General features: G+C 48.6%; 1 protein-coding gene across 4 annotated transcripts in view; it reads right to left on the bottom strand.

The window, feature by feature from the left end:
- The window catches only part of abcg2d (ATP binding cassette subfamily G member 2 (JR blood group)), a 17,499-nt gene extending 115 nt beyond the window's left edge, over positions 1-17,384 (bottom strand). Inside the window, exons 1-16 of one of the 4 annotated variants that reach the window (XM_084687495.1) lie at positions 15,615-17,384; positions 14,571-14,860; positions 12,111-12,170; positions 11,845-11,959; positions 11,522-11,674; positions 8,604-8,761; positions 7,446-7,597; positions 7,119-7,220; positions 6,060-6,310; positions 3,897-3,979; positions 3,401-3,490; positions 3,083-3,207; positions 2,807-2,961; positions 2,229-2,318; positions 1,350-1,462; positions 1-526 (exon numbers count right to left, since the gene is read on the bottom strand). The exon at positions 1-526 is cut by the window's left edge and continues 115 nt beyond it. In XM_084687495.1, the coding sequence (XP_084543621.1) occupies positions 379-526; positions 1,350-1,462; positions 2,229-2,318; positions 2,807-2,961; positions 3,083-3,207; positions 3,401-3,490; positions 3,897-3,979; positions 6,060-6,310; positions 7,119-7,220; positions 7,446-7,597; positions 8,604-8,761; positions 11,522-11,674; positions 11,845-11,959; positions 12,111-12,170; positions 14,571-14,782 (2,007 nt within the window). In that variant the 5' untranslated portion in view covers positions 14,783-14,860; positions 15,615-17,384 and the 3' untranslated portion in view covers positions 1-378. The remainder of the gene's footprint in view (positions 527-1,349; positions 1,463-2,228; positions 2,319-2,806; positions 2,962-3,082; positions 3,208-3,400; positions 3,491-3,896; positions 3,980-6,059; positions 6,311-7,118; positions 7,221-7,445; positions 7,598-8,603; positions 8,762-11,521; positions 11,675-11,844; positions 11,960-12,110; positions 12,171-14,570; positions 14,861-15,614) is intronic. The other 3 variants (XM_084687494.1, XM_084687496.1, XM_084687497.1) reach the window with 3 other exon arrangements.
- Between the last annotated feature and the right edge of the window lie 177 nt (positions 17,385-17,561).

The following is a 17,561-nucleotide window of genomic DNA, read 5'->3' as shown; positions in this document are numbered from 1 at the left end:
ACTCAACTTTTGTGTAATCAGAAAATCTGTGCAAATCCCAATTAAATCCCCAATAAAACTACAAACTAAGTAACTCTTTAAAGGTAAGGATGGCAAATTATAATGTTTATAAGAAGAAACATCAGTGACTGAAACATCAGTGACTGAAATAAACAGTAAACAGAAGTCCCAATACTTCAAATGAAGAATTCTGCAGCTCTGAGATCAGATGAGTATTTGTAAAACACCAGTGCAAACCACCGGTCCACTCTGAAGTTAAACAGGAAGTAGATTAACAGCTGAAGTACAGCTCTCCTACTGGCATTTGAAGGTTAAAACTTATCCGGTGAAATTGTCAACATGAACTTTTTTGTTGAACCGACTCAATCTGAGGTGAACTCAGGTGAACTTCTTGATGAAGCGCAGTTTGAGATAGGCGATGAGGAGGAAGAGGATGGTCATAATTGCCATGGCAACATGGTTTTGCCAGAGGTCCCAGTTGGTGTAGCCGATCCCCAGGTACTGCAGGTGCTGCTCACCTGTGCACCTACAAGCACACAGCCAGTCAACAGGTGAGTCAGACAGGGGTGGGTGGCCAGGTCTGTGTCCATCTGTCATCGGTCCCTCCCTCCAGAGCATCTCAACATGTGAGTCACTACAGCTGTAGAGTACAAACCTGGTAACCCACCCTTCAGTCCTTCCAAACCCATAGCTTGTCCAGTGAAACTGGATGTTTGAGCGGTAAGAATGCTGCTGTTCCACCAGGACTACAGCAGAGTCTGCTGTTCCACCAGGACTACAGCAGAGTCTGCTGTTCCACCAGGATTACAGCAGGTAATGCCAAGGAACGGTATGTGTTCACATGACAGTGCAACAACGATGATCATATATCAAATGCAAAGATCACAAAAAAGTCAATTTATACCACAGATATCCCAAGTAGTGCTGTACAGAAGAGTGATGTGTATTTATTTAGGGCCAGGCCAAGAGTTTCCTGGGTCAGCATCAAACACGGATGAATAAAGGATGTGCCTGCAGCCTGCAGAGTGTAGCCTGCTGTAAACTCTGAAGCTGTCGTCTCTCTGAGAGAAACTAGCATTTAGCAGGGTCCCTTCAACCTTCAGTGAGGACTCTAAGGAGTATTTCATCAGCTCTACTAAGGTGTTCAACCAGGGCCGGCCCAAGCCTTTATGGAGCCTTAAGCAGAATTGATTTGCCCCCCAGCAGGGGGCAGCAGAGGGCACAGGGGGCAGCAGGGGGCAACAGAGGGCACAGGGGGCAGCAGAGGGCACAGGGGGCAGCAGAGGGCAGTAGAGGGCAGTAGAGGGCAGCAGAGGGCAGCAGAGGGCACAGAGGGATGCAGGACTCACGTGATCCCAGGCGTGCTCATGGTGCAGTTGGAGGTGCCGGAGAACACGGTCGTGTTCAGGGCAGCGAGGTGGTTACAGAAGCTCAAACCCACAAACTCATTGATCTCCAGCGCCTGCAAATAACGACAGGTCAGACATGCAATCAGATCAGAAGTGTTTGTGAGGCAGGGCTGGGCAATATATATATATTTTGTTATCTCGCTATTGTCCAAAAATGTACGATATTCGATATATATCTCAATATGTTTGCATTTGCATGTAAATATTTTTTTTTTAAAAAGGATCTTCTTTTGCCCCCATTAGAAAACAACAAAAACAATGAAGATAGAACAGCTATTGTTACAAATTACAAAATGTGTAGTGCAAATGTAAGCAGTTACCAAAACATGGTACTTGCAACTTGACAAAATGGAACAATTCATGCAGAGGTCCTTATGTGACAGGACAAAAAGAGAGCAGAGGAGAGTGCCTGTGAGAGTGCCATTTTCAGTTTGTCACAAACGGTTGTCTGTGTGTGCGTCTGTGTGTGTGTGTCTGTTTGTGTGTGTGTGTGTCTGTGTGTGAACACAGAGGAGACAGACGGTGATCTTAAAACACAAGCAACACAAGGACCTGCAAAAACATTTTTTTTTTTTTACATTGTTGTTAACATTATTGCGATATTATCGCTAACATTCGATATATCACCCAGCCGTGTGAGGGTGTGTGTGAAAGAGAGTATGTGAGGGTGTGTGTGCATAAGTATGAGAGAGTTTCTGAGAGAATGTGTGTGTGTGTGTGTGTGTGAGTGTGTGTGAGTGTGTGTGTGAGTGTGTGTGAGTGTATGTGTGTATGCGTGCATGAGTGTGTCTAAGAGAGTGCCTGAGGGTGTATGCTCACAGTGAGTCCGTAACGAGGGATACTGAAGTATTTCAACCAGGCCAGCCAGTCCATGATGCTGGTCAGGTTCACCAGCAACCCCGAGAATATCTGAACAAAACACAACAACACCTTCAAATGATCCAGTTTCAGCTACATACCAGGTACACACTGTTAGAACTCATCACTTCTGATCCTTGATCTCCTGCGGTCTCTCTATATGACACGATTTGTACATTTCTTTATATAACAGCGTCTGCTAAATGAATGAAAATACAAAACCTGTAAATGTTTGTCTCTAGTGTCAGTCCAGAATCTTCTCTGGGAGGACACATGTTTGTTGAACATTAGCGTGGGTGTGTTAATAATAATAATAATAATAAACTATTTGCACTTTTCAAAACACAGTTCCAAAGTGTTTAAAGTTCCAAAGTGCTGAAAGGTACAGAGTGCTGAAAGGTACAGAGTGCTGAAAGGTACAGAGTGCTGAAAGGTACAGAGTGCTGAAAGGTACAGAGTGCTGAAAGGTACAGAGTGCTTTAAGGTACAGAGTGCTGAAAGGTTAAACATCTCTGACCCAGACGTGCTGATGACCTCACCATCATGAAGACAAAGCTGATGGTCATGAAGATGTTCGCCACGGCGACCACGTTCTGGTCGGCTGAGATGGCCATCGTCATGGCTGTGGCCGTGAACGCTACCATGATGACTGTGAAAGTGAAGATGAAGAAGGCTGCCGCGGTTTTCTGCAGCCCTGAGAACACACACACCTAAATCAACCATCTTCAATCTACTTTGCAACTCAGATTCTTATACAGTCACTGCCTCATCATGTGACACGGGTCATGTGACACGGGTCATGTGACACAGCTCACCAATCATGAAGTAGATGATGCAGCTGAAGATGACAGCAGGGATGGTGCGCAGGGTGATGATGTCAGAGAGGATCTTAGACAGGAAGTAGACTGACACGCGGTAGTACCCACTGATGTACTCATGACTGCAGATCAATAAAACCACCAATCAGCCTGTGTGTTTGTGTGTGGGATTATTTTACTATAGTAAAACAATTTTGTGTCTAAGGTTAGAGGATAAGGTTAGGGGTTAAGGGTTAGAGAGAACACAACTTGAATAGAAGTCAATGGTAGGTCCTCACAAAGATAGTAAGATAAACATGAGTGTGTGTCACCTACACAAACAGCTTCCTCTCTGTGATGAACAGCTCTGCTGCGGACAGCGTGCTGAAGCACTGGTTGGTGGTGATGAAGAACAGAGCTCCCATCCTAATGAAGACACAGTCAGTCCTGCTGCTCACTACACACACAGTCACTTTCCCTCTCTCTCTTTCCTCCCCTGTCTTCTCCCTCTCTCTCTCTTTCCTCCCCTCTCTTCTCCCTCTCTCTCTCTTTCCTCCCCTCTCTTCTCCCTCTCTCTCTCTTTCCCTCCCCTCTCTTCTCCCTCTCTCTCTCTTTCCTCCCCTCTCTTCTCCCTCTCTCTCTCTTTCCTCCCCTCTCTTCTCCCTCTCTCTCTCTTTCCTCCACTCTCTTCTCCCTCTCTCTCCCTCTCTTTCCTCCCCTCTCTTCTCCCTCTCTCTCTCTTTCCTCCCCTCTCTTCTCCCTCTCTCTCCCTCTCTTTCCTCCCCTCTCTTCTCCCTCTCTCTCCCTCTCTCTCTGTGACGTGGTTGCTCACCTGTTCTGGATCCCGCTCTGGTCCTCTTTCACCCTGAAGAAGATGGCGCCCACGATGAGAGCCAGGAATATAGTGACACCCAGCTGAGTAACACACACACACATATATCAGACCTGTAATATTTAGTTTTTTTTGTCTATCTCATGTTAGCTTCACCTGTGCTGTCGGGATAATCCACTTTACTCTGTATATACCTGTGAAGCTGGATGTAATAAAGTTAATCGACTGATTGAAAGATCAGATCAGCTATGAGGTCAAAATTCATTTTTGAAAATCTCCAACCTGAACTACAGGAAGTGTGGAGAACTACAGGAAGTGTGGAGAACTACAGGAAGTGTGGAGAACTACAGGAAGTGTGGAGAACTACAGGAAGTACTGAGCTGTAGGACAACATGCTTGGAAACTTCCATCACATGACGGTGTTCTGATCAAAGCTTTCAAGATTTCGCTTTATTGTAAACTAATCTCTCTGTGGCCTCTCTGGAGAAGGGTGACTAAGGGTCTGTCAGGGAGGGAAGGACAGACTGAACTCTGACACACTGTCTTCTATACTCTGAACCCTGGACACAGAGAGAGAGATAAAGAGAGAGACATAGAGAGAGAGGGAGGGCCAGGGAGAGAGAGAGAGAGAGAGAGAGAGAGAACAGAAAGAGTAGAACATTATTTATCCTCTGGAAGGAAGCCGCTCTGTTCCTGTTCCAGAAAGAAAGAAAAGCTGTATTATCAAGGCAGAGAGAAAGAGACACAGAGAGAGGGAGACAGAGAGAGAGAGAGAGAGAGAGAGAGAGAGAGAGAGAGAGAGAGAGAGAGAGAGAGAGAGGCAGGCTCGAGGCAGGGTTTAATCCTGATGGTTTACAGGTTGTGACAGACCTGAGCAGCACCAGCACAGTTCCCAGGGTGAAGGAATAAGCTAATAAGGTTGAGCCTTGCTTCACACCCTCCTGCCCCTCCATACCTCCACCCCTCACCCCCTATACTTCTCCCTCTACACCTCCACCCCTCACCCCCTATACCTCTCCCTCCCTCCACCCCTCACCCCCTCCACTCCTCACCCCCTATACCTCTCCCTCCCTCCACCCCTCACCCCCTATACCTCTCCCTCCCTCCACCCCTCACCCCCTATACCTCTCCCTCCCTCCACCCCTCACCCCCTCCACCCCTCACCCCCTCCACCCCTCACCCCCTATACCTCTCCCTCCCTCCACCCCTCACCCCCTCCACCCCTCACCCCCTCCACCCCTCACCCCCTCCACCCCTTACCCCCTATACCTCTCCCTCCCTCCACCCCTCACGTCACAGGGGGATCATGTGACAGTGTGTCAACTTTAGGCCCAGCCGGATCAGGAACAGATATGATATCAGTTCAGATCGCAGGCCAACTGGCTGAGACTGGGGTCACAACAGCCACCAAAGCAGCTTCCAGACTAAAGCCAGGCCCATTCATATGGGTCAGATTAGCTGCTAACAGCTCTTAAAGTGACTGATCTCTGATGTCCCCTTCCCTAACCCCTTCTCACCAGCACTGTGCCCAGCCCCGGGTCAGAGCTGAGTGATTTGTTAGGAGGGCGAGAGAGAGAGAGGACACAAATTAAGACTCCTATTATGTCCAAGTGAGATGCTTTGGTGTGTGTGTGGGGTGAGGGCTAAGTCTTGTCATAAGGTTATCAGACATGCGCCCTCCTCCCCTCCTCCCCTCCTCCCCTCCATGCTTGGCTGGCTGGCGGGTGTGTGTGTGTGTGTGTGGAGCAGGGGGTTTGAAGGTGTTAGAGGTTATATTGGTTCAACACGTCTGAAGGGTTTAACCTTGAACACAAAGGAATTAGATTCTCCTTAAGACTAGGCAGTGTGTGTGTGTGTTAGATTCTCCTTAAGACTAGGCAGTGTGTGTGTGTTAGATGCTCCTTAAGACGAGGCAGTGTGTGTGTGTTAGATGCTCCTTAAGACGAGGCAGTGTGTTCAGTGTGTGTGTGTGTGTCAGTGTGTGTGTGTGTGTCAGTGTGTGTGTCAGTGTGTGTGTGTGTGTCAGTGTGTGTGTCAGTGTGTGTGTGTCAGTGTGTGTGTGTGTCAGTGTGTGTGTGTGTGTGTCAGTGTGTGTGTGTGTGTCAGTGTGTGTGTCAGTGTGTGTGTGTGTGTGTGTATGGGCGTCCACCACCTCCACCCCACCTGTGCCACGGAGGTCTGTGGGTTCAGCAGCAGGTTCTTGAAGGTTCTCTTCAGGACCCAGTGCAGCTGGTGGAAGAAGGAGCAGTTGTAGGTGATAGTCCTGGCCTTGGGCCGCACGCCCTGCCCCCTCCCCTGGACCAGAAGCTCCAGCTGGGCCAGGGTCTCCCGGCAGGACGGGCTGCTGCGGTACCGCTCCACCAGGTGCTCCTCAATGCGCTGGCGAGAGCTCATCAGCTCGTCCAGGTCGATTTCTGTACAGGGAGGAGGAGAGGGGGAGAGGGATTAGGAGAGACAGAGATAGAGAGAGATAGAGAGAGACAGAGAGAGAAGGGAGGGTAGGTTAGTGAGTCCGACAATACATGTAAATCACATCTTTGGGAGATTTTAATACTTGGAGCAGGGCGATGTTAAAGTAAATGATTGTGTGTTTCCCCCCCCAGAGGTTTAACCCTTGGGTATATGTAGTTTCGACCCTGTAGTCTGTGTAGAGTTAATCATGCTAAAGCCATCAGAGTTTTCACGCTCTAATACAAACAACTTCTGCCCCCGGGCCAGATGGATTAGGTCTGGAGGGGTTTTGGCCAAACAGGGAGGGAGAGAGAAGTGATGGGGGAGGAGAAAGAGAGAGGCAGAGAGAGAGAGAAGATCCAGGGTAGTAACTACATATAATTGTATGCATTTAAAGTGAGAGCTAATCTAGCTAGTTTGGTGACAATCATCACAGACTGAGGCTCTAGGAAATAGCTTTGGTGCCCACAGGTTCAGCATTAAATATGATTACATCAGGAGAAGTTCTGTACAGAAGAATATCATAAGTTGAGCTTTTCATGGATCAAGTGGAATTTTATATGGTGGATTGGCAGTGTGTGTGTGTGTGTGTGTTACCGTCTGAGTAATGTGTGTGTGTGTGTGTTTGTGAGAGTGTGTGTGAGTGTGTGTTTGTGAGAGTGTGTGTGTGAGTGCTACTGTCTGAGTAATGTGAGTGAGTGTGTGTGTGTTTGTGAGAGTGTGTGTGAGTGTGAGTGTGTGTGTGTGTTTGTGAGAGTGTGTGTGAGTTACCGTCTGAGCTCTGCATCTTGTTCATGGCGTTGCCGGTAGAGTCTCCGTTAATAACATCCAGAAAGAAGTCTGCTGGGTTGTTGTGGGGCTCGCAAGTGTAACCTGGGAAACCACACACACCATGTAAAACAGCAGTACATGCAGTCATTTACAATACATTGATTTGTATTAATTATATATACACACATATATATGTATATGTACATGTATATACACTATTTTAAAAGCAATAACAAATGTAACTTTTATATTGATATACAGTTAGTATATTTGGTGAGAGAGACAGAGACACAGAGAGAGACACAGAGAGAGGTAAATAAAAGCTACCTATGTCAGCAAAGTAGTCGAGAGCGTTCTTCCCCGGTCCATGGTACACCATTTTCCCGCTGACCAATAGGGTGAGGGTGTCAAACAGCCGGTAGATGGAGTAACGTGGTTGGTGGATGGACATGATGATGGTGCGCCCTTGATTGGCCATTCTAAAGGAGGAAGCAGCGAATCCGAGGAGACCGACGATATGTTAGTGAGCTGATGAAGCACAGTGAAGCACAGCTCTGCTTCATAACCTGATTCACCACTGATTTACTGCACACTAACCCCTTAAATACTGTCACTTTCAGCTACTGGTTGCTCTATCAGTAACATTGCACTACTGTACCTCGCCACCAGGCTCCTGTATGGTCATTGACATAGTCACTGATCTGCATTTTTGCACTATTGTACTGTACTCCACTTGAAGGGTTGAAATAGGTTTTATGTACATTTAGGGTTAGTATAGTGTACTATTTATTGTTATCTGTAATTTAGGAAGTTTTAGTATTAGGGTAAGTATAGTCAATTATTTATTGCTATCTGTATATTTAGGAAGTTTCACTTATTTAAGTTCAGCATGGATGTAAATTATGTTCTGTGTACTTATATGTTATGTTATGCCAGGTGCTTGCGTTGTCTTGTCTTAAGAATTTCAGTGCTCAGTCTGACCTTGTGTTGTTCTGTGTACCTGACAAATAAAAGACTTGAACTTGAATAACCTGACATTACCAGGAGGAGGATGAGGAGGACTGAGGAGAAGGAGGGAAGGAGGGCCATTGAGAACTAAAGGGGCCTTGTGTTTTACCATACTGGCATCAACTTTAGATAAAGCAGCAGAAAGGAGAAAGAAAGTAAGGGAAAGAAGCAGGGATAGGAATATTATGGTACCTCACGATTGGATTCTTGGGGTCACGATTTGACCCCCCAATATATATACTTATATATATATATATATATATAGAAAAAAATGACATTACAAAAATTACAAAACGTTTTTTTCATTTGTGAATCGATGTGAATCGCTAGAAGACTAAATTACGATTCAAATGTGAATTGATTTTCCCCCCGCCCCCAGAGAGGAGGAAGGAAATCAGTAAGGAATACAGGAGACATGCTAGGAGGCTGCATACAGGAGCACACTACATGGCCACCCTGAAGGACTACATCCCCCACCTCTTCAGCAGCAGCAGGACAGAGTTGGCGGTGCTGGCGTCCAGGCCGGTGGTGGGCTCGTCCAGGAACAGCACGGACGGGTCTATGATCAGCTCCATACCGATGTTGGTCCTCTTCCTCTCCCCCCCTGAGATCCCCCTGATCAGCTGGGTCCCCACCTGGAGGAGGGGAGAAGGGAGGAGAGGGAGAAGGGAGGAGAGGAGAAGGGAGGAGGGGAGAAGGGAGGAGAGGAGAAGGGAGGAGAGGAGAGGAGAAGGGAGGAGAGGAGAAGGGAGGAGAGGGAGAAGGGAGGAGAGGAGAAGGGAGGAGAGGAGAAGGGAGGAGAGGAGAAGGGAGGAGAGGGAGAAGGGAGGAGAGGGAGAAGGGGAGAAGGGAGGAGAGGAGAAGGGAGGAGGGGAGAAGAGGGAGAAGGGAGGAGAGGGAGAAGGGAGGAGAGGAGAAGGGAGGAGAGGAGAAGGGAGGAGAGGGAGAAGGGAGGAGAGGAGAAGGGAGGAGAGGAGAAGGGAGGAGAGGAGAAGGGAGGAGAGGGAGAAGGGAGGAGAGGGAGAAGGGAGGAGAGGGAGAAGGGAGGAGAGGGAGAAGGGAGGAGGGGAGAAGGGAGGAGGGGAGAATGGAGGAGAGGGAGAAGGGAGGAGAGGAGAAGGGAGGAGGGGAGAAGGGAGGAGGGGAGAAGGGAGGAGAGGGAGAAGGGAGGAGGGGAGAAGGGAGGAGAGGGAGAAGGGAGGAGAGGAGAAGGGAGGAGGGGAGAAGGGAGGAGAGGGAGAAGGGAGGAGGGAGGAGGGAGAAGGGAGGAGAGGGAGAAGGGAGGAGAGGGAGAAGGGAGGAGAGGAGAAGGGAGGAGAGGGAGAAGGGAGGAGAGGAGAAGGGAGGAGAGGAGAAGGGAGAAGGGGAGAAGGGAGGAAGAGGGAGAAGGGGAGAAGGGGAGAAGGGAGGAGGAGGAGAAGGGAGGAGAGGAGAAGGGAGGAAAGGAGAAGGGAGGAGAGGGAGAAGGGAGGAGAGGGAGAAGGGGAGAAGGGAGGGAGAGGAGAAGGGAGGAGGGGAGAAGAGGGAGAAGGGAGGAGAGAGGGAGAAGGGAGGAGAGGAGAAGGGAGGAGAGGGAGAAGGGAGGAGAGGGAGGAGGGGAGAAGGGGAGGAGAGGAGAAGGGAGGAGAGGAGAAGGGAGGAGAGGAGAAGGGAGGAGAGGGAGAAGGGAGGAGAGGGAGAAGGGGAGAAGGGAGGAGGAGGAGAAGGGAGGAGGGGAGAAGAGGGAGAAGGGAGGAGAGGGAGAAGGGAGGAGAGGAGAAGGGAGGAGAGGAGAAGGGAGGAGAGGAGAAGGGAGGAGAGGAGAAGGGAGGAGAGGGAGAAGGGAGGAGAGGAGAAGGGAGGAGAGGAGAAGGGAGGAGAGGGAGAAGGGAGGAGAGGAGAAGGGAGGAGAGGGAGAAGGGAGGAGAGGGAGAAGGGAGGAGAGGGAGAAGGGAGGAGAGGGAGAAGGGAGGAGAGGAGAAGGGAGGAGGGGAGAAGGGAGGAGAGGGAGAAGGGAGGAGAGGGAGAAGGGAGGAGAGGGAGAAGGGAGGAGGGGAGAAGGGAGGAGGGGAGAAGGGAGGAGGGGAGAAGGGAGGAGAGGGAGAAGGGAGGAGAGGGGAGAGGGGAGGAGGGGAGAAGGGAGGAGAGGGAGAAGGGAGGAGAGGAGAAGGGAGGAGGGGAGAAGGGAGGAGAGGGAGAAGGGAGGAGAGGGAGAAGGGAGGAGGGGAGAAGGGAGGAGAGGGAGAAGGGAGGAGAGGGAGAAGGGAGGAGAGGGAGAAGGGAGGAGAGGAGAAGGGAGGAGGGGAGAAGGGAGGAGGGGAGAAGGGAGGGAGAGGGAGAAGGGAGGAGAGGGAGAAGGGAGGAGAGGGAGAAGGGAGGAGAGGAGAAGGGAGGAGGGGAGAAGGGAGGAGGGGAGAAGGGAGGAGAGGGAGAAGGGAGGAGAGGGAGAAGGGAGGAGAGGGAGAAGGGAGGAGAGGAGAAGGGAGGAGGGGAGAAGGGAGGAGGAGGGAGAAGGGATGAGAGGGAGAAGGGAGGAGGGGAGAAGGGAGGAGAGGGAGAAGGGAGGAGAGGAGAAGGGAGGAGGGGAGAAGGGAGGAGAGGGAGAAGGGAGGAGAGGGAGAAGGGAGGAGGGGAGAAGGGAGGAGAGGGAGAAGGGAGGAGAGGGAGAAGGGGAGAAGGGAGGAGAGGAGAAGGGAGGAGGGGAGAAGAGGGAGAAGGGAGGAGAGGGAGAAGGGAGGAGAGGAGAAGGGAGGAGAGGAGAAGGGAGGAGAGGAGAAGGGAGGAGAGGGAGAAGGGAGGAGAGGGAGAAGGGAGGAGGGGAGAAGGGAGGAGAGGAGAAGGGAGGAGAGGAGAAGGGAGGAGAGGGAGAAGGGAGGAGAGGGAGAAGGGAGGAGAGGGAGAAGGGAGGAGAGGGAGAGGAGAAGGGAGGAGGGGAGAAGGGAGGAGAGGGAGAAGGGAGGAGAGGAGAAGGGAGGAGGGGAGAAGGGAGGAGAGGGAGAAGGGAGGAGAGGAGAAGGGAGGAGAGGAGAAGGGAGGAGGGGAGAAGGGAGGAGGGGAGAAGGGAGAAGGGGAGAAGGGAGGAGAGGAGAAGGGAGGAGAGGAGAAGGGAGGAGAGGGAGAAGGGAGGAGAGGGAGAAGGGAGGAGAGGAGAAGGGAGGAGAGGGAGAAGGGAGGAGGGGAGAAGGGAGGAGAGGGAGAAGGGAGGAGGGGAGAAGGGAGGAGAGGAGAAGGGAGGAGAGGGAGAAGGGAGGAGAGGGAGAAGGGAGGAGAGGGAGAAGGGAGGAGAGGAGAAGGGAGGAGAGGAAGGGGACACAGGAGAGGGAGAAGGGAGGAGAGGAGAAGGGAGGAGAGGGAGTAAATACGTTGCTGTTGCTGTCACAACTCCATCTACCTAGTTGTCCATCTCCCCCCCTCACCTTAGCGTCGGCCACCTTGGTCAGCCCCAGCTCCTTCACCAGGTGGTTGACCCTGGCCTCCTTCTCCTCCCTCCTCACACTGCTGGGGAGACGCAGCTCTGCAGAGAAGCGCAGGTTCTCTCTCACAGTCAGCGTCCCCATCACCACATCATCCTGCAGGTAGGGATACAGGGCAGGGGTGACAGGGTTGGGGTCAGGGGTGACAGGGCTGGGTCAGGGGTGACAGAGCTGGGGTCAGGGGTGACAGGGCTGGGGTCAGGGGTCACAGGGCTGGGGTCAGGGGTGACAGAGCTGGGGTGTAGCAGATGAAGCTTCATCAGTACCTGGACCACGTAGCCAGAGAGACACTTATAGTTGGGGGGCTGGGGTGCTCCGTTGATCAGCACTTCTCCAGACAGACCAGACGGGTCCTTACGCGCTGCCAGAACATCAAGGAACCTTCAACAGCACATCAGGATAACGTTAGGATGAAGAACACTTCACATCAGGACTACAGGGTTAGGGTCATGTGACTAGTACAGCCTGATCCAGGTGTTCTAGATCTGAACAGCCTGATCTTGGTGTTCTAGATCTGAAGATGAACACTTACGATGACTTCCCACTGCCAGTCGGCCCCAGAATAGCATTCAGACCAGGTCTCATCATCCCACTGAAACACAGAATCTGACATTTTATTATCTGGTTTTAAATCCAATTCTGAAGCAAATGTATGGAACTCTTAGTCGTTCTAAACCTGATCTGTAACTGAGCACCTGGCAGGATGGATATGGAGGCCCAGTGTTTCCCAAACATAGACTAATTTGTGGCGGTGCGCCACAGAATTGCGTTTCGTTTTATATATTTTTTAACGCTATCTAATACACGCAGCGTATTTGTTATTTGCTGCATTTCCTTTCCCTGCTCTCCCTCCGTCTCTCTGTCACACAGGCGTCTCTCACACACACACACATTCACAACGTCAGCACACGTTAGCGACGATGCGATATCAGCGAGCATTAGTCAGCATTAGTACCTTAGGTAAGTCTAAGAAAGTTTAGGTTACTTTTCGCAAGGTACCATGAGTCGTGTAACAAGACTCGATAACGCAAGACAATTAAAGCCATCATCCAGTCACTCTTGTCTGGGTTGGAAAGTGTCGACAGCTGGGTGTTCAACTGTGAACACAGACAAGCCTTCCAGTGTCCCAGCAGGTCTGCAGGCTCAACACGTCAGATGTTACGCATCATGTTATTCAACTAGTTACGCATGAGTGATTATAAATGATAGTTTATCAAGGCGGAGGTTTGAGGTGGTTTGTGAACATTAAGTATTGACACTTTAACATGTATATCAGGCGTTTAGCTAATTGATACTCGATAAGCAGCAGTCAAGTTTCTAAACACGTCTGGGCTTCACATACAGACGGTGAAAATATTCTAGGCTGGAGGAAGAACTGTATTTGTACAAAGGAACAGTTACACAATGGAATCAAAAGGTCTGTAAAAAAAAAAGTATCTAAAACTAAAAACAGCTCAGCTTTGTGTCCCTGTGTCACGTGAGGTCGTTTAATTCTTTTCCCTGGCTGTCAGGTGTATCAGGGAGATTATATGCAAGAATCCATGATTAATATCATATAATTAACACTAGTTCAGAGCAAGTGGGGGGGGGGGTTGAAATGATGCCATTTCTCCATGGGACATGTCAAGTCTATTTAACACTAATTTAATTGAGAGAAAAAATGTGTTTTATGCATGCGATAATTTAATTTATCGCGGCCAGCGAAGCAGGCCTCATTATCAGACTAGGTCAGAATGTGGAGCCTGGGTTCACCTACAGTGAGCCTGGGTTCACCTACAGTGAGCCTGGGTTCATCTACAGCGAGTCTGGGTTCATCTACAGCGAGTCTGGGTTCATCTACAGTGAGCCTGGGTTTATCTACAGCAAGCCTGGGTTCATCTACAGTGAGCCTGGGTTCATCTACAGCGAGCCTGGGTTCATCTACAGCGAGCCTGGGTTCATCTACAGCGAGCCTGGGTTCATCTACAGCAAGCCTGGGTTCATCTACAGCGAGCCTGGGTTCATCTACAGCGAGCCTGGGTTCATCTACAGCAAGCCTGGGTTCATCTACAGCGAGCCTGGGTTCATCTACAGCGAGCCTGGGTTCATCTACAGCGAGCCTGGGTTCATCTACAGCAAGCCTGGGTTCATCTACAGTGAGCCTGGGTTCATCTACAGCGAGCCTGGGTTCATCTACAGCGAGCCTGGGTTCATCTACAGCAAGCCTGGGTTCATCTACAGTGAGCCTGGGTTTATCTACAGCGAGCCTGGGTTCATCTACAGCGAGCCAAGGACTTGCCTTTACGCTTGACGCTCGTTTCAGCCTTCATGATAGCCGTTTACTTTGTCTAGGGATTATTACAAATGTTTGACAAACCTTTACTGGATTACAGTTCAGAGAGAATGGCTTAAACATAAACACTCAAGCTCAGATCTGTACGGACAGACAGACACACCCTCTCCCCTGTTATCGATCTCACTGTCTTCTGAACAGATGATGGAGAGCTCGATAAATGGAATAAAGAATCTGTACCACCATGAGCAAACATCATAAAGGGGGTCAAAGTCTGCATTAGTGGACTCCAAAAGATCCTTATCAAATATGGTATATAGACTGCATTTATATATGGCATTCCAAAGCGTTTTACATGATGCCTCTTATTCATAAGTCACACACAACACCTGCCTGTGCACGCCACATCACCACAGCAGGGTTAGTGTTCACATAGGTCTCGCGTATTTGAGGCGTATGTCAGGTGTAGGATACACGTCATCTACACATTATTCACATGTCAGTAACATACGTGTGCACAAGGCCAGCGCGATGCCTACGTGACGTGTGTGTGTGAACGCCGGTGTCCATTAGAAGTCAATGGAAGGTTCCCGTGTGTTCAGAGGGTTGATGTCATTGCGCAGGCGTGTGCAGGCGCTACTGTGCGCTGTGCATATGAACCACTGACACTGATTACATCGCATAGTGCGCATGCGTGCGTGCGTGCGTGTGTGTGCGTACTTCAGGTCCACCAGTATCTCCCGTGGGGTCCCCTTCCTCTTACAGAGGGGCCCGGTCTTCACCACCACCTTGTACTGGATGTCGTGGAAACTGACCACCGCACCCTTGGGCTGCCACGATTGGTCCACGGTGAAGATGACCTTTGACTTTGGCATCCCATTGGTGGTCGGGTCGTCAATCATCGCAATGTTGATGTGATTGGCTCGCTCCATCCTCCTGCATGCAGATTTCACCTTTTTCAGATCAGACGACAAGATTCTGATGTTGATGGAAACTTTCTGGAACAGAAACTAAGTACAGAAAGTATAAATGTATTTTCATGAATTCTTAAAGAATGTAAGTATTGTATGTATTATGTATTCTTGTAGGATATTGAAGAGGATTTTCTAGAATGTCATTCTTATAGAATGTTGAAGATGGGCCACATTGTCAGCTGGTCACATTTCAGAGAATATATGTTAAAGAATGTGTGTGAGAAGGGGAGCAAGAGGCAAAAAGACAGATGGAAACAGAGAGAATGAAAGAGGGGGGGGGGGGAGAGGGAGAGAATGAGAGAGGGGGAGAGAGGGGGGAGAGGGAGAGGATGAGAGGGGAGAGAGAGAGAGAATGAGAGAGGGGGTGAGAGAGAGGGGGGAGAGAGAAGGAGAAAAAGAGATGGAGAGAAAGAGAGATGGAGGAAGAACGGAGCAAGAAACAGAAGATCCACAGTTTTGCCATGTGACAGGATGTTGTTTTGCTTTTGGGAAAAACTGCTTCATCCAACTGCCATGTCAGAGTTTGACTGAATGTGCAAGGGAATGACTTAAGGTCTAATAAAGGACTTCCTTAAGATGCGCATGGACCGACCCGGTGCTAACCGTTTGCCGCTGCACGTGTCAGCACCTACGGCTTTGTTCCTATAGACTGTGCTGTAATCTCGTAATCACACAATTCATACATTTACACCAAGTGTGAATATCTTAGAAAGGATACAGTTACAGTAAGGCAACATATCCAGAATCTATAGCAGTTAGGCTATAACATTAAGAAGAATTAGCAACTTACCTTGCTAATGGTGATTTTCGTAGATTGATTGTAGATTTTTTTTAACAAAATCTGTTAATATTTAATGGTCTGAATGAACGGAAAATGTCGCTTTCCTTACAAAAATAATGCCTACCTATGAATGTCTCCTGCACCATAAAAAACTCACTTAATGGATAAAGTGATGACAACGAACAGATGATAAATAGATTCCGTTTTTAATGTAAAAATCTTCCGCTTCAGCTCATGGCGACACGTTGTTGATAATAGCTTAAATATTTTAAGCTATATGCAAAATATATGATTAAAGTAGATGTTTTATTCAACACAAACCAACTAATAAAACGAAACCCGCATGAACAACAAAAACATCAAAGAGGGATCATGCACTCCACTACCCCGCTATAGTACTTCAGAGACAGTCTGACCACTAAAGTCTCACAGGTCGAGTGAGAAAGATTTAATAAAACTATTCCTCCCGGAGAAAAGTCACTGTATGCAAGTAACTGCCCAATGGCCCAAAAATCAATGTAATTCTGTTGTAAATAATACTTGTAATAATCAACGCTGTACAATAGCCTACTCACCCAACAAACGTATATTTATAGTGCTCGCCTCTCCTGCCAGCCACACGTGTTTGCGAGATTTCTATCTGGACCAATGAATTTATAGCTTCTCAGGTCACTGGAGCAGTTACAGCACGCGCGGCTCCGTGGGATCTGCCCAGAAAAAGGATGTCATCAAATCATTCAAAGCTGGATGTGCAGCGACATTGTTCAACCACAACATTGGAAAAAGTTGTGTTTCTTCTCCCTTTTTGTTTAACAACAAATACTGACACATTTGTGAATTTAGCCTTTTGGACTGTTTATGTTGCCTATGCAATGCTCACATAATGTAAAGGATACACTGGCGATTTCAGACTCTTTTTAGGGGTGCTCAACCACACCTACATTTCATCTCAGCACCCCTAAAAATAATAATAATAAAAAAAGTTTTATTATGAATGATCATGATCTTAAACAAGTTTTAGTGCACTAACGTGTTAAACAATGTTTATTTATTGTTGACACATCATTATCGTTTCATTTGATGCTGGTAGTAAAGGGACTTAGTTTTTTCCCATTAATTCAATAGTTAGCATAAGTATTCATTGTTATCCAGTAAAATTTGTGATTTATTAGCAAGGGGGTTTACACTTTTGCAAGGCACTGTATCCATGTCACATTGTCATTGGGGGCTGAGCCCCCTAAAGGTCTGATGCTAGAATCGCTCCTGAAAGGATGCCAGCCTTTTTGGAAAATCATAGCAACACATTCTTACTTCTATAGGCTATAAGACGTATTCTAGGAACAATGTAACTAATGCATGACTATAGGGGTGATCAAATACCTTCCTTCTTTCGACGATCGGACGATCATAATCATGATAATGAAAAAATACTTTCTATCATAGATAAGCCGTCAATTGTGAATGACAGTGGTTCTACTTGTTGGACCGCATTACCACTGCTATCTCAGCATGACGATCTCTCAGCCTCCGCACGTCTCCAGGATCGCTTCCCCGTCTGTGATTGGAGTGGCTCCAGGCCCGCTGATCCACGCCTGATCCAAACCATCTCTTCACTCCACCTGTTCTACTCGCCTGCTGTTCATCAGCTGTCATCTCAATTTTACATGAACCCTGCAGCAGCAGTCGTTTGTTGTGTCAGACCCGGGGCCTGTTCCATAAAGCAAGTTTACCGAGTATGCCAGGCTTGCAGAGATGAGAAGTAGCCTATAAAAACGTTGCTACTGTAGGCCTACTTAAGTAGATTTTCCGGTATCGGTAGGCTACTTTACTTAACTATTTACAACTTTTACATTTAACCCTTAATTTTTTTACACACATCTGTACTTTCTCCTTCTTAAATTTTCAAACCAGGCTCGTTAGGCTTTTTAAATCTGGATTTGGTGGCATGATCAATAT

This window comes from Hypomesus nipponensis, chromosome 22, assembly GCF_054491055.1.
Source record: "Hypomesus nipponensis isolate SF chromosome 22, ASM5449105v1, whole genome shotgun sequence".
NCBI classification, from domain to species: Eukaryota; Metazoa; Chordata; class Actinopteri; order Osmeriformes; family Osmeridae; genus Hypomesus; species Hypomesus nipponensis.
Note: the sequence above shows the minus strand (reverse complement) of the source record. Positions and strands in the feature narration are given on the sequence as shown.